The sequence below is a fragment of the Anthonomus grandis genome, chromosome 22 (genome assembly GCF_022605725.1).
Source record: "Anthonomus grandis grandis chromosome 22, icAntGran1.3, whole genome shotgun sequence".
NCBI classification, from domain to species: Eukaryota; Metazoa; Arthropoda; class Insecta; order Coleoptera; family Curculionidae; genus Anthonomus; species Anthonomus grandis.
This window is the reverse complement of record NC_065567.1, coordinates 43537207-43552400: the sequence shown is the minus strand read 5'-3', so window position 1 is coordinate 43552400 and position 15194 is coordinate 43537207. Positions and strand designations below refer to the sequence as shown.

Here is a 15194-nt window from a genome sequence, read left to right as displayed (position 1 = left end):
GGTGCCTGAAATGAGATAAATTCTATTTTAGTGAAAGCAAAATTAATAAGATCATGTAACAAAAGTATTTCCCGTCATTTGCTGAAAATAAACAATTTCTTTACGTAAGTAAAGTGTTCCCTATGTTTATTTTCCTCAAACACCATAATTCCTCTTATAATCAGATTTGAAATACGCGCCTTAATTATCTGAGCCAATCACAGACAAAGCGCCGTGATTGGCCCGCATGGGTGCGGAAATTAATGTATTCTTTCCTTCCATTGGCTCACCGATCTCACAAACAACTCGTGAGCTACAATAGATGCTTAATTTAAAATCTAACCTCAAACTTGCCTACTTTATAAATTCTTCATTTCCTTCATAATGACAAGAAGCTCAGGAGCCACAATGCACTTTTGCTCTTTTGCTTGCGCATACGTAGTACGTACACGAACCTAACCTCAGTTTGTCTTTTGTGTATTGCGGTTGTTTGTTAATTGTTTACGTTTCGTTTATGTATATTAATTATTGGTTTTTGCAAGTGATACAAAGATTAAAGTATTAGATTTTTAGACTTTTGGATTTTGAGCTTACAGGGTGGTAAAGTTTTAACAAAAAAATTATTTTTTTTCGATAACTTAAATACCCCTGTAGATATTTGTCCAAAGACTGGTATGCAGGGTCTGTGTATCCAGAGCCATTTACCAACATACTTTTAACATTTTTTATGTTCTCCAGTGGCGTGTGTGCGGGTTTTTCGCTGAATACTTTTATAAAGAAAAATGGTACGCCACTGATTTTTCTTGTATTAAAAAATATTTTTAAATTCCCCGTTTTATTTGCAACATTTTTGATCACTTGGACTTTGTCCGTTAGATGCACGGTTTTCGCACAAAAAAAAAACATTTTTCTACTTTGACTGATTGCTATAATTTAATGTAAATTTATTTATTTTTTTTTTGTTTAGGACCTATGTTTATAGCAACTTTTTTTCTTATTTTTGTCCAAAGAACACGTTCCTGAATTTTGTCGCAATATCTAAAAAACACCCTGTATACCAGACTAGTGATGTAAAATAATCAAATAACTACAAAGTAATCATTGCTAGTGAAGAATTTAAAAAATGAGTCCCGATTTATGAAATGTAATGTTAATTTGTGTTACTTCTTTACATCAGTATTAACTCAGAATGTATAGGTAAAAATAAAATAAACTTTAATAAATTTGAACGATGAACCGCCTCGCCTGAAACTGACTTCCAAGTAACATTAAATAGAAATAAAATTAACGAAACATTTCTACTTATCAGGATGAAATTTTTTTACATGAGCTCGCAAATTAGAACTTTTGGAATAATGTTTATTGCAAACAGTGTAAAATGTTTTAGTCTCCATTCTAAACACGTTATTCGACTTTAATCTTTATAACACTTGCAAAAACGAATAATTAATGCACATAAACGAAACGTAAACAATTTACATTAAACAACCGCAATACCTGAAAGACAAACTGAGGTTAGGTTCGTGTACGTACTACGTATGCGCAAGCAAAAGAGCAAAAGTGCATTGTGGCTCCTGAGCTTCTTGTTTCATAATGCCAAAAGTTTTACGTTGGAAAGAGAAATTAATCGAAAACTTAACATTAGCTTAAAAAACACCCAAAAAAACATAATTTAAACAAAAATGATAATGTTTTATTATCATTTTTGTTAATTTTTGCAACATGCGATTACCTGCTTGTATAGGTGCCGTTACAGCTTCGAAGCTTGCAGTATCTTTACGATCATTTTCGGACATTATGGACGAATTTTTGGGACCTTTTAAGGAGGAAGGCTAATTTTCCTATATTTATTTATATATAGGGTACTTTCTTATACAGAAATAATAATATTCTTTAATAATTTCTGTACTTGCGATGACGTTTAAATATCAAGAAATGACGCGTGCGTAAACTGAGAAACAAATGCTTGCCGCTTAAACAATTCGAGAGCCATTTCTGAGTCATCACCACACCTTAGATTTTAAGCGACCAATAAAATTCAAATATTTTCATAAAATAAATAATTTCAAAAATTATTTGGTTTTATTCTAATTATAATAATTGTATTTTTCCAGAAATATGGTTTTAATGGTTTCCTTAGGGAAAATAAATAAAAATTAAGACAACGGGAGTTTACGACGCATACTGCGCATGTGTGAGATTATTTTGACCCAAAAGTCAATTTCACGGCACAGGCATAGGATTTGCAAAGAAATCCGGAAAAATGATAAATTGTTTCTACTAAATCTAAGTTTTTGAGTAGAAATAAAAAGTGGGATCGTTTTTAGTTTATTTCTGGTTTTTTTGCTATGATTAGTGTCCAACTTCAATGGTTATTTTATACCGTAAGTTACATTGCCTGGTGTTAATCTCTAATGGCGTTCTGCCGTTTTTCCACTTTAATCGGGGAATATGGAATTGAATTAATGAAATGACACTTGAAGACCAAAATATCTACTTGAGGCAAATCTTCGAATGTAGGTAGTGCACCCTTGCAGAGTAGTGAATACTTCCACATATTAATGCCCAAATATACTGATACTTTCAGGAACTTGTGAAATAACTGTGATAGTACAAAATGTGATACCTATGACTAACAATTTTAATTTTCATGAGTGATTTAAGTTTAAGGACTCAAAACACCCTAATTTTTTCAAAGGATCATAACATTACAGCATTTATTGGGCAGATTACAAGTAAGTACAAATTGTCATTTCTTATCAGTCACTTTTTCTTATACAAGACAAAAAAATATCCAAATACTTATATGTTATGTGTTTTTATCACTTTCCTACAGCTATATTCAACAACAGGTATAGGTAACTGCATGTTTCATTATTTTTAAATGCCTTATATATTCTACATCAGGTTTAAAAAATATATATATTTAATAAAATTCTTGTTATACATTAATCTAAGAATATATAAAATTACAGCTGTTGATTTTGGTACACAATGGGGTTGAAAAGATGAGATAGGAAGTTACAGAACTTTATACGAGAAGTTTAGTTTACAAAATGTAAAATAAATAATAAATATTATACAGTTTTTTTCAAAATCATGTATTTATATATGGTACTGCACATTGAAGAATTTATGAATAACATTGTAAATTAATAGAATCTAAACAAACAGAACAGACACAACATAAATCTTTTAAAGCTTCTTATCCAATACTTTTTTTGCAAACTTATTGTTGCAATCCACATGAATCCAGATTTACTATTTAATAAGGTTAAAGATCTATGACCATACAAATTAGTGAAACAATTGATGTTTATTTGTGTAAAATAAATATAATTTCCTAATAGTGTGGTAAGGGATTCCAATAACAATGATGCATACGAAAATATGGACAATTTACAGAACTTTCTTTGACACCCTAATCCAAAGTAAATATATATTAAATTTATTCTCATCAATCAATTCAAACTCTATTTATTATGAAAAATAAGAATGTATAATGAAAACAAGTACAATTTAACCTTGCCATTCTTATTTTTCTAAAATTATTTAAATTCCACATCCAAACAATATCCAAAGTATTTTTTTACTTTGAAACATCAGCCACAAATTGCTCTATCGATATAGCTTGAGTGCAGTGGGCAGCCAGAGGCTGTTATGCACATAGGTGTCCTAAAATCAAATCCAATAATTATTTGTCTAAAACACCAAGGTGTTGTTAACAAAGCTGTGGTAAAAAAATACATATTATTACTCATATATTACCAAAATTAAATTTATTTATTTATATTTATTATATATCAACGGGGTTTGGCCCAATATTACAAAAAAATATTATAAGAATAATAATTGGATGATTAAACTAACCTAACCCAACATACAATTAAAGCTTAGAATATAAAGATTACCTATAACTTGGAACAATCGGTTCAGAGTAAAAAAAAAAAAAGAAAAAGACAATACTTATAGTTAACACAAAGCAACAATTACCATCACAATTCACAACACCTTATAGTTCTAGTTTAAGACAGCATTATCAATTAATAAGATTTAATTTCTTAATGAACCCTGTGTGCCCCTCAAACATCAGAATACTGATTAGCCAGCCTAACAGTCCTTGCCAGAAAAGAATTGTGACCATAATTTGTGCGGTGTGTTTGGCTTTAAAAAGAAGTAACTTGCCTTGTTGACCTAGGTGGAACATAAAGACCTATTTTATTAAGAAGTGCAGGACAAAAGCTTTGCGAGTGAAGGATGTTGTAAAATACTTTCAAATCTTTATGTCTACGACAAGTTTCAAGACTTCTCAAATTCAATGAGGCTTCCATTTGCTGATAGTCCAACTCATCCTGATAATTTATAGGTACTCCATTTTGCTTAAAGGCAATATATCTTAAGAATTTATGTTGTACACTTTCAATCTTATGAATATGATTATTATAGTATGAAGACCAAACACAGCAACTGAATTCTAGATAAGGACGCACAAGTGCACAATAGAGCAAACAAATAGAGGAAATTATAAAAGTCCCTTGAGCACCTCTTGATAAATCCAAGCATCTGCAGAGACTTGGTAACTGCCCCCGAAATGTGCAGAATATAACTTAAAGGGCTATCCAGTGTCACACCTAAATCTTTCATATGAGAGACAGATTTCAATATGGTGTTACCAACAAAATAGGAGTGGTTTATGGGGTCTCTATTTCTTTTAAAGGACATTGAGTAACACTTTCCAGCATTTAGATCCATACCGTTTGTTGTACACCAATCAACAAGCCCATCCAAATCCGATTGGAGTCTGAAACAGTCCTCCAGAGATGAGACTCTAAGGAAGAATTTTAAACTAGATAAAAATTAAAATAAGATATAGTTATAGTGCACCATTTGCTCAAACTCAAACAAAACTTAATTAGCTTGATAATTGAATGAAAAAAAAAGAAGTTTTATTACTTTGAATCAAGAAAGATAATTCAGAATAATGTTGAAAACTTTTTGAAATTATCAGTTATAAAAGTGATACATTTCTTATTAAAAGCTCTTCTGTTCCCTGTCATCCTTACTGTTAGCGGCAAAATGTTGTATATTTTTACACTAAGATAGTGATATGTCCTAGGTTTAGGTTGGTAGTACTATTGGGAATCTGTAAGTTTCCTTCATTATTAAACCTGGTAGAGTAAGAATGGCTTACATGTACACCGATTTCAGTGTTTTCCTATATAAAAGAACAAACACTTAAAATATTATAAAGATTGAATTGCCAGTATTCTTTCATTGTAAAGTAGGTATGTTGTAAACACTATCCTTTCTAAAAATGATATTAAGAATGTAGTTTTGGATTGTCTTTAAATGTTTTAATGCATTTTTGTAAGAACTTCCCCATACTATTATAGAACATGCTGCTCCATTTTATGATATTTTAAATGCCCTGGTTTCTTTGTACGCCCCTCAAAAGAGAATCAAACATTCTTCTTTTCCAAGGTGGTTTGATGCACACATGAAAAACCTTATCTTTGAGAAAAAGATAGCTCATAGTAGATACAAATGTCACAAGTCAGATGTGTTGTATATATGTTGTGATATATGTGTTGTTGTATTCTCTGAGCTAAGGCAGCAGTGTAAGGTCTATTGCCAGGAGTGTTACCAGAGGTATCTTAGACGACTGGAGACAATTTTTTATGAAACCCCTAGGTACTTTTGGTCTTTTGTCTATGACCATCAGTTGGGTAATGATGTCCCTGAATCAGTGGTTTCTAAGGATGACCAGCATACTCAAACTGTCTCGGTGAATGTCTTTTCCACATATTTCTCCTCCATCTATGCACCAAATAGTGCAGTTCAGATACTGCCTTACAATTTCCAAAATTAAGTGGAAAGCAATACTTATCATATTGTGTTGACCGATGACCGATAGATCTTTGAACACTGAAATTAGATTAAACTTTTAATTTCCCTCTTAAAACTAGGTAAAGTAATGTCCAATATTTCAACCTCATTAGAATTTATAAATTTAAGTGTCCGTTCAATAGGGGAGTGGGATGCATAATTAGTGCTATGAAATGGTAGTGAGAATAATCTATTATGTTTAAAATTCCTAGATGGTATATTGAAAGATATTGCACCAAGGAGTTCAGGACATTTTAACTGACCATTCACCAATTTATACAAGACCACCAAATCTGCGTAAACTCTGCTTTGCCTCAGTGTTGATAAGTCCAATAACCTCCGAGCATCATCATAAATGTGATCATTGAGAATCCTCATATCAAGCTTATGGTATATTGATATATATATCATATATATACTATATATATTGTATAAACAAAATTGAATAAATTTATTTTGGATCCTTTATAGGTCAGTACAACAATTTGTGTAAAAAGGGGACCATATCATTGATGCATATTCCAACAAGATACATATATATCCTTTTACAGGTCTTAACAGAAAATTCCCTGCAATTACGCAAAACAAAGCCTAAAACTTTTAAGGAGTTAAGAACCAGATTTGTTATATTTGTGTTAAAGTTTAGGTGCTCATCAAATCATACACCAAGATCCTTAATAATATTACATGACTGAAAAGAAACGCCCTCCATATTGTAAAATGAGTCAAACCTTTTATTTTTCTTGTAGAAACTAATAAACTTACATTTGCTCACATTCAGAAACTGTTCTTTGGCAATACACCATTGATTGACCATATCTAAGTCACTCTGTAATAAAATTGATCAGAACTTGACATCGTCGGCAAAAAACCAAAAAGAAATTGTTCCTAAAGCACTTATTTATATCATTTATGAAAATGATAAATAGTAAAGAAGAACAATGCCCCTCTTGGGGAACTCCAGAGGTTACACACGACTTAATCTGGCATTTCCGATTTTCGTCTGTTGAGTCCTGCCTGACAAAAAGTCCCCAAACCAAGCAACTATAAGATTTGAAAAACCAAAATGTTCCAGCTTCCTGAGCAGTATAGTATGATCGACCTTGTCGAATGCCTTGGAGAAGTCGGTGTATACGGCATCAACCTGACCCCTCCTTTCCAAGACACTCAACAAGCTCCGCTGGAAAACCTACAAGTTTGTCAAAGTAGACATACCAGTCCTAAAGCCATGCTGCTCACTGATCAATTGCTCCTTATTATAAAAATACAATTGGTCATAAATAAGACTATCCAGGTGTTTCAGAATGGCAGATTGCACACAAACACTTCTGTAATTCTCAATATTTTTATGGTCTCCAGACTTAAAAATAGGTACAGTGTAACTATGTTTCCATAATAGGATAAGAAACACTGCATACCGTTTTATACCAGAATTATTTTATTCCGGAAAATAATTGGGCACACCATCAGGATCCAAACTAAGTTTAGGTGGTATAGTTTGGAAATTTTGTCGAAAATTAATCCAATAGATTAGGGTTAGGGATGGATATAGACATACTCCCGCTCGACTGCTGATTCTCATTGTTGGCCAAACCATTATTACTTTGACTATAAACGGTCGAAAAGAATCGAGCAAAAATTGAGGAAGACATTTTAGAAATGGTCGAACACGACCCAACAAAGTGCAAAATTTCCACAACAGTCATGTTTGAGCAGTAGAAAATTCGAATGTTGTAAAAAGATATAAGTTTCAGCATAGATTTTCTTTAACTATTTGGGCTGGCGTGGTAAATGGCATGCATATTGGACCTTACTTTTTTCCATCTCGACTGACCAGTGAATTTTATTTAGATTTTCTTTAACACAATCTGACACAATTATTAGAAGGTGTTCCTCTAAATGTGAGACAGAATATATGGTTCCATATATTCTGATGGAGCTCCACCACATTTTAGATGAGAAGTTCATGAAAATCTAAATAATGAGTTTCCGAATAGATGCATACGGCACAATGAACCCATCGATTTTTTTTCAGTGGGGCTATTTGAAAGAGTTGGTGAATCATTGTGCATTCAAAATTCTTGCGATTTAATTTGCGAACGGAAAGAGTCGTGGATTCATTGAGCAAGATTGTGTGTAAACCGAACAAATGGGGACAATTTTGAACTGGCGGCATCATAAGTTCATTTTTCTTTAAAGGAGTCGCTGATACCGTCAATGGAGAGGAGGGTTACCTAGCTTTGCTCAATTAATTTTTGATTCTAAAAACTGAAGAGGCATGGCCGAAATTTGGTATCAACAGTATCGCGCATCCTTTCCGCTAGGGATACCACATACCACAGTTTTCCAAGTGGAGGTGTTTGCTATACTCGAAGTATAGCAAACACCTCCGGTCGAGTAATTTGCATATACTCTGATAGTCAACCTGCCCTTAAGGCGCTTCAGAAACCCAAGGTTGAGCTGAGCGCTAGCTAGTCTGGGAAAAAAAAGGACAGAAGGATGTAGACAGGCCAAGGAAATGATACCAGACCATGACGGCTCTAAAGCAAGGCGACTGCTAACAAAGACCCGACAGAGTATCAAAGACTTGATGGGAATCCTGACTGTGATTAACAGTCTAAACAGATACCTTCTTGGTATAAGAGAAAGCCCACTCTGTCCGAATTGCGGTACAGGAGAGGAAACTTCATACCATATACTAGGTATCTGTGATAGGTGAAGTCGCCTGAGAAGGAAAACTTTTGGAGCAACGATCACTCCAACGGGAGGATCTTAAAGATCTGGACTGGGACAACGTGCAAGCCTTTATTAAAAGGACGGGCCGACTCAGTGAAGACCGCGCATTCGGAGTGGAGGCGTAGGGGTGGGTGATTCTGGGGTTGGCGAAAAGGGTCTGTCGAGGCCTACTTGCCGAGCTCTAGCTTTCCCACCCTTACTACTACTACTACTACATGGCGCAAATTGCCACACACCTAACGTAACGGTTGAACTTTTACGCTCCGTCTTGAAAAAATTGAAGACGCAATTTTGAAGTCGTTTGGCCGCCTCGGAGCTGCGATTTGAATTCGACCATTTTTTTGTAGGGAACATTTAAAGATAAATGTTTATCATTCACAGACAATTAAAGACTTGAAACAAGAAATCAGAATTGCTATTGATGAGATTCAAGCAGAAACAATCGAAAAAGTACTGGAAAAAAACTGGTTGGTCAGAAAGGAGTATTGTAAGATTAGTCGTGGCAGCCACATGAATGATATAATTTTTCACTCATAAATAAAAAACGCCTGTCTTTCGAATAAATTCGAAATTTTGAAACAATATTCACTAGTTTTTTTTCTACAATCAACTTCAAAATATTAAATGGTCCACCCTGTATATGCTAGAGAGCTTAATACATTTAGTATGGAATAAGTAGTGTAGTAATGGAGGTCAAAACCATACTGCAATCTTTTTACTATAATATTTATTAAATAGGCAATTTAATTTTTCATGATGCGGATACTCCTTACTAGGAAAATTCTATCAAATTCTTAGAAGTTATTTGCATTTAATTTGAAAATAATCTTAAAAAAATACCTACTAAGGAATGTTTATGTTCAGTGCATTATTGCCATTTTTATTATACAAATAGGTTTGATTAACTCCATAATTAATTTGCCTACCAAGCAAAATTATTTTTTGAAAATATGAATCTCATAGTCCAGCATTGTGTTTCGAATTAGTAACAGATAACTTATCTAAGCATTTCAAGTATGATTATGAAATCTAGATTGTCAAGTTATATATCGTAAATCATTGGACTTACAGATTATAACAATTTAAAAATCAATAAGTTAATAAGAATTGAATTCCTTGCTAGGAATTCTGGAAATATGTTAATTTTAAGATAGATTTCTGTTGGTTTCCTAAGAATTCATACTACATTTATGTCTTGCTCAGATATTAAAAAGGATGTACTGTTTATCTTATGATTAGTAAGTAAATGTATGGTATTGCATTAGTAAAACTAGTAAGTAAGACTATAAGAGAAAGAACTTCTAATCAGGCTCTTTAAATGTTTTTGAATGGTCTATATGTATTTAATAGGAAGGATGACAAAAATCGTGCCGCTGACGATGAACTTTCTATAAAATGATCTGGTCAGGATATTCCATTCCTATTCTAAGGCCAAAATAGTTTAATTTTTCTAATTGAACTAAACTATATAATTTGTGGTATATAATGCACCTAAGATATGCGATTAGACAAATGTATTTCCCCAGGACCTTGTGGGTTAAATCCTAAATCTTGTTTATCAAATAGATTAAAATTTATTAATTCAACTCCATTTATGTAATATGTCGAGTTCCAGAAGAAGCTCATCTAGCACCTTTTTTTACCTATAATGGTTTTATTAAATTTATGAAATCAAAACATGTTATGTATGCTGATGGCCTACATATATTTAGTGTAATTAAATTTCTTGCAAATAATTATAATATTCAAGAACTCTTCAACTGTGTATTTTGTTTTAAAATGTATTTGAAACAAAATATCTTTCTAAGTTCAAATCTATTAATTTCAGCATAACCTGGCCATTTCAGCATAGTCTCCCAATATTATTATTTAGCAGTGAAAAATTTATTATACAGGTTGCATTTTTAAAAGCTCTTGGCAAGATCCTGATTAAACTGGAATTTAGGAAATGTCATTTAAAATGTTGGACCTACTCAATGATGAGACGCCCTAATTCTCATGACAAAATTTAATTGTAATAAACTAAATTTTGAACATAGTTTTTTTAAATTAGAAATACACACTTTCAGGTTTACATTAATAAGTTACTTTCACGCTCAAAATCCGTTTTTAAAGCACTTGCATAAAACTGGAAAATTACATTTCATACTGGAATAATAGACGGAAATATTAAATATACATAGCTTAAAAATAGCATATAATTTAAAAGGTGTTCAAAAGCAGTCTTGACTACACATTGGTAAACTTCATAAAAAGTTTTCAATTTTATTGTTCAACTTCAATTTTATGTACCTTTAACAGCTTTAAGTGACTCTTTCTTTTGAGTATAAATCATAGAATTATGAGTTATGGCAATAAATGTATGGAGATTTTTTAAATACATAAAAAAATGGCCATTGGAATATATATTTTTTTTTTTTTTTTTTTCAAGTACTTTATTGTCGAAAATTTTTTTACTGGTACATGTACACGAATTTTATTGACAAAGCTTCAGAAAATAAATACAATCAAATCAGATTTTACAAAACAAATATAAAAAATTTATACAACATATAAAATGCCTAAAAAAAAAAATGCAAGAGAAAATGTTACAAACAAAATCTTTATAAAATAAAATACATGCATGTAGACAAAGGTAGCAGAGATAAAGGGACACATAAAGGTATGTTCAAAATTAAAATTAACAGATTAAAAGCTTAGCATCTACTACACAACATCCTCAGCCTTAAAAAAGTCTTCAATCGAATAAAAGGCTTTTAGAAGCAAATATGACTTCAGTTTACAACGAAACTGGCGCAAAGACTGAACACTTCTTAATTCCACGCTAATGTGATTATAAATCATTAAACCACGATATATAAATGAATCTTTGATAGATGTAAAATGAGGAATAGGAAGGGGAATATTATTAATCTGTCTGGTAGGATAACTGTGATGTCGGATTGGAAAACTGTTCTTATTTTTGAATACTAAACATGCAGTTTCCAAAATAAATAATGATGGTAGGGTCAAAATACGGCTCTCTTTGAAAAGATTACCACAATGCATTCTAGAATGGGCCCTAAATAAACTTCTGACAGCCCTCTTTTGCAGCACAAAAACAGACTGAAACAGATAATTTGAACATGCACCCCAAAATGGAAGAGCATACCTTAAATGCGACTCGAACAAAGCAAAGTACACATCACGAGCAACATTTCTCCCCAGTTCATGAACGGTTGCCCTAACAGAGAAGCAGCCAGAAGCAAGTTTTTTATTTAACTTTATTATATGGTCAGAAAACTTTAAATCTTTATCAATGACTAAACCAAGAAATGCAGAATTGTCTACCATGTCCAATGCGTTCTCACCAAAATCAAGACTCTCAGCTTGAAAATTGAAACCAATAATGTGGGACTTTGACATATTTAAGCAAAGTTGATTGGAATCACACCATTGCTTTAATTTCAGGAGATCGGCTGCAACATCTCTGACAAGCTGCTTGGGATCTTTATTCGACCATAAAACCGTTGTGTCGTCAGCAAACAATGTAAAATGTCCACATATGCTAAGAGTAATAAGATCATTAATGTATACAAGAAATAGAAGGGGACCAAGAACTGACCCCTGTGGAACACCACAATCCACAGACTCCCTACCAGAAAAGTCACCATTAAGGTACACAGACTGCTCGCAACCAGACAAATAGCACTCAAACCACTTCAGTGCAACACCCCTAACTCCATAAGCAGAAAGCTTCTGAAGCAGTATCCTATGACTCACACAATCAAAAGCTTTGGACAAGTCACAGAACACCAGTCGCCAGCCGCAGTCGCCTCTCTTCCATTAACACCCTGGAGAAGTTTGGACAAGAAATCAAACATAGCGTCAGAGGTGCTTTTCCCTGATAGAAAACCAAATTGTTCATCTCGAAGAACCCCTTCCCCCAGAAGAAACTTTAAAAGACGATCCTTCATAAGTCTTTCAATTAACTTAGATAAAGTAGACAAAATTGAAATCGGCCTATAGTTGGATGGACTAGAACGATCACCACCCTTATAAAGAGGCAAAATTTTTGCTAATTTTAGGCAAAGAGGAAATGTGCCCAACTGAAATGAAATATTAATAGCATCAGAAAGAGCCTGAATAGCACTCAAAGGAAGTTTTCCCAATAAATTCACTGAAATACCATCGTCACTAGATGCCCTTTTCTTTTTCATCGATCCTATAGTGCAAAAAATCTCCCTGGGAGTAGTGGGGCTGAGGTAAAATGAGTTTCCACTAGTGGTAGGTAAAAATTTGAGAGGGTCATAAGTGGAAGAGAGACCCTTTGTGAGGATATCAGCAACCGAACAAAAGTACTTATTTAATATGTCAGAATCAATCCGCACTTCTTGAGAGCCATTACTTTTGGACACAACCTCATTAACAATTGACCACGCTTCGCGTTGCTCATTGGAGGAATATTTCAAACGTTTGGAATAATAGAGTCTTTTCGCTTCACACACAACTTTCCGGTAAACTTTTCGATATCTCGAGAATAGCGACAATACAAAATTATTTATCGGGTAGAACTTTTTTAAAATACCAAAAAATCTAAGATTACGACCGGAAATGCGAATACCAGGAGTTAACCATCTTTTCCGGTCCCTAAATCGATTTTTTAATGGGTGAACGGGAAAGTATCTATCAACTAACTTTGAAAGAGATGCGTGAAATGAAGCAAGAGCATCCTGCTCACAAAATATTGAGTCCCAATTAAAAGATCGACATCCTGCGTCAAAAGACCGGAAGTTCCTTGTCCTGTAAATTCTACCCAAACCTCTGGATTTGTATCTTTTTCTGAATGGCACCTGAGCCAGGATGGCATTATGATCAGACAAAGCTGGATCAAATACATTACAAATTACATTCTCCTGTATATTGGAGGCAACATAGTCAATGGTTGTTGATGTGGTACCTGTTACACGCGTAGGGCTGTTAACATGCATAGAAATATTAAAAGAGGAAAGCAAATTAATTAAATCCAATGTAGCCCTATTCTCCCCATCTTCAAAAGCTATGTTAAGATCTCCAGCAAGAATTATAGTATTTTTAGGAGAAAATTTTAAAAGGAATTGTTCAAGCCTATCTAAAAAAGTACTTATACTACTATTTGGGGAACGATACATACACACAATATAATAATTGGCTTTACCAGAATAAACAATTGAGAATTCAAACTCCTTTTCGACACTAAGATCATCAAAATCGCCAAAACCAACAAAGCCGTCGCAAAAACATTGATGCACAAGAGCCACAGTGCCACCATATCCAAGGCCAGCCCTACAGAATTTGGAAGCTACAGAGTAGCCAGGAAGGGAAATTGGTTCCTCATTTCTCAACCAGTGCTCAGTAAGTAAGACAATGTTTGGAAAATTTAAACTGTCTAGAAGTATATACAAATCATCAGATTTACCGCGCAGTGATTGAATATTCAAAAGCATAATAGAAATGCATGCGTCAAAGTTGCCTACCCTAAAAAAGAAGAATTAACCAAGGTATCAGCTGAAGTAGAGTTAAGAGTAAGAGGAGAACTATCAGAGTTAGAGCCACTGGAATGCTTATCAAAATTAACATTAGATAATGGAATGGGGGAGAGTACAAAATTTCTTTTTAACGCATAACTAACAGTAACAAACAAAACCAGACGAACACAAAGAGCACTCTTACTAATTCTAAATTTATTATTTTGAGAGTTATTGCTGAAAATTCTTACTGAAGCCCTTTGGGACTTGTCAAAATAAGTTGATCCTAAATCTAAGCAAACAATAATATTATCCGTACTAACATAGTCAGTGGTTAATTCAAATATATGGTTTGCCATCTGGGATAAAGTATAGTTGGAGTGAACTTCACCGTGAATGGAATAGATCTTAGAGTCCAAAGAATGTGTCATCCCAGAGGCTACACCTCTTGCAGTCTGATCACCAAACACCAGGACCTGCTTTCTGCATACATTGACATCAGGATTACTTGTCACAAAAAACTCTTTAACATCAGGTACTGTTAAATTCATGGTACTAGAAGGATTGTCAAGTTCTGTACTAAGTGTACAATGAGTGTCAAATTCGATATCCGAAGAATCCTCGATAACTTCCTCGCGTGAGTTAGAGGCTTCAAATACCTCCATGTCATTTTTGAAAGAAGCTATTTCACAAGAGTATGATTGATTTTCAGCTTCAAGAAGTCTAATTGAAGTAATCATTTTTTTGCATATCGAATTAGCTTCTTCTAGATCTTTCTGGAGTAAAGATATTTTTTCCTTCTGATCAGAAATAGAAATTTTCAAAAGCTCTTCATTCAGCATTAACTTATCAATCTCAGATCGCAACTTAATAACCTCTTCTCTTTTGTTATTTAATTCCTCAACCATTTTGCGCTCTGCTTCCAATATATCCTCCTCGAAGTCCTGAGTTAGTTTGCGTTCTTTTTGAAAAGCATTATCCCTAGATTCTAGTTCCTTATGCAAATCAGTCACCCTATCCTGTAGAAAACTAATTTCATCAATCATTTGTTTTATTAGTCTTGAAAATGGAATTGTACGGTAGGATGGACTTTTATTCTTTGCACTA

At 33.4% G+C, this 15194-nt stretch overlaps 2 protein-coding genes across 6 annotated transcripts in view; one reads left to right on the top strand and one right to left on the bottom strand.

Moving 5' to 3' along the window:
* LOC126748415 (polyadenylate-binding protein-interacting protein 2B) overlaps positions 1–1844 on the bottom strand; it is a 50321-nt gene extending 48477 nt beyond the window's left edge. Inside the window, exon 1 of the mRNA XM_050457650.1 lies at positions 1712–1844. Coding sequence (XP_050313607.1) covers positions 1712–1775 — 64 coding nt within the window. The 5' untranslated portion in view covers positions 1776–1844. The remainder of the gene's footprint in view (positions 1–1711) is intronic.
* A 267-nt stretch (positions 1845–2111) lies between these two features.
* The window catches only part of LOC126748242 (casein kinase I), a 59326-nt gene continuing 46243 nt past the window's right edge, over positions 2112–15194 (top strand). Inside the window, exon 1 of one of the 5 annotated variants that reach the window (XM_050457330.1) lies at positions 2112–2714. The gene's annotated coding sequence lies outside the window, so the exon portion shown is untranslated. Of the gene's footprint in view, positions 2715–9757; positions 9840–15194 lie in introns of those variants that run through there. The other 4 variants (XM_050457328.1, XM_050457327.1, XM_050457325.1 and 1 more) reach the window with 4 other exon arrangements.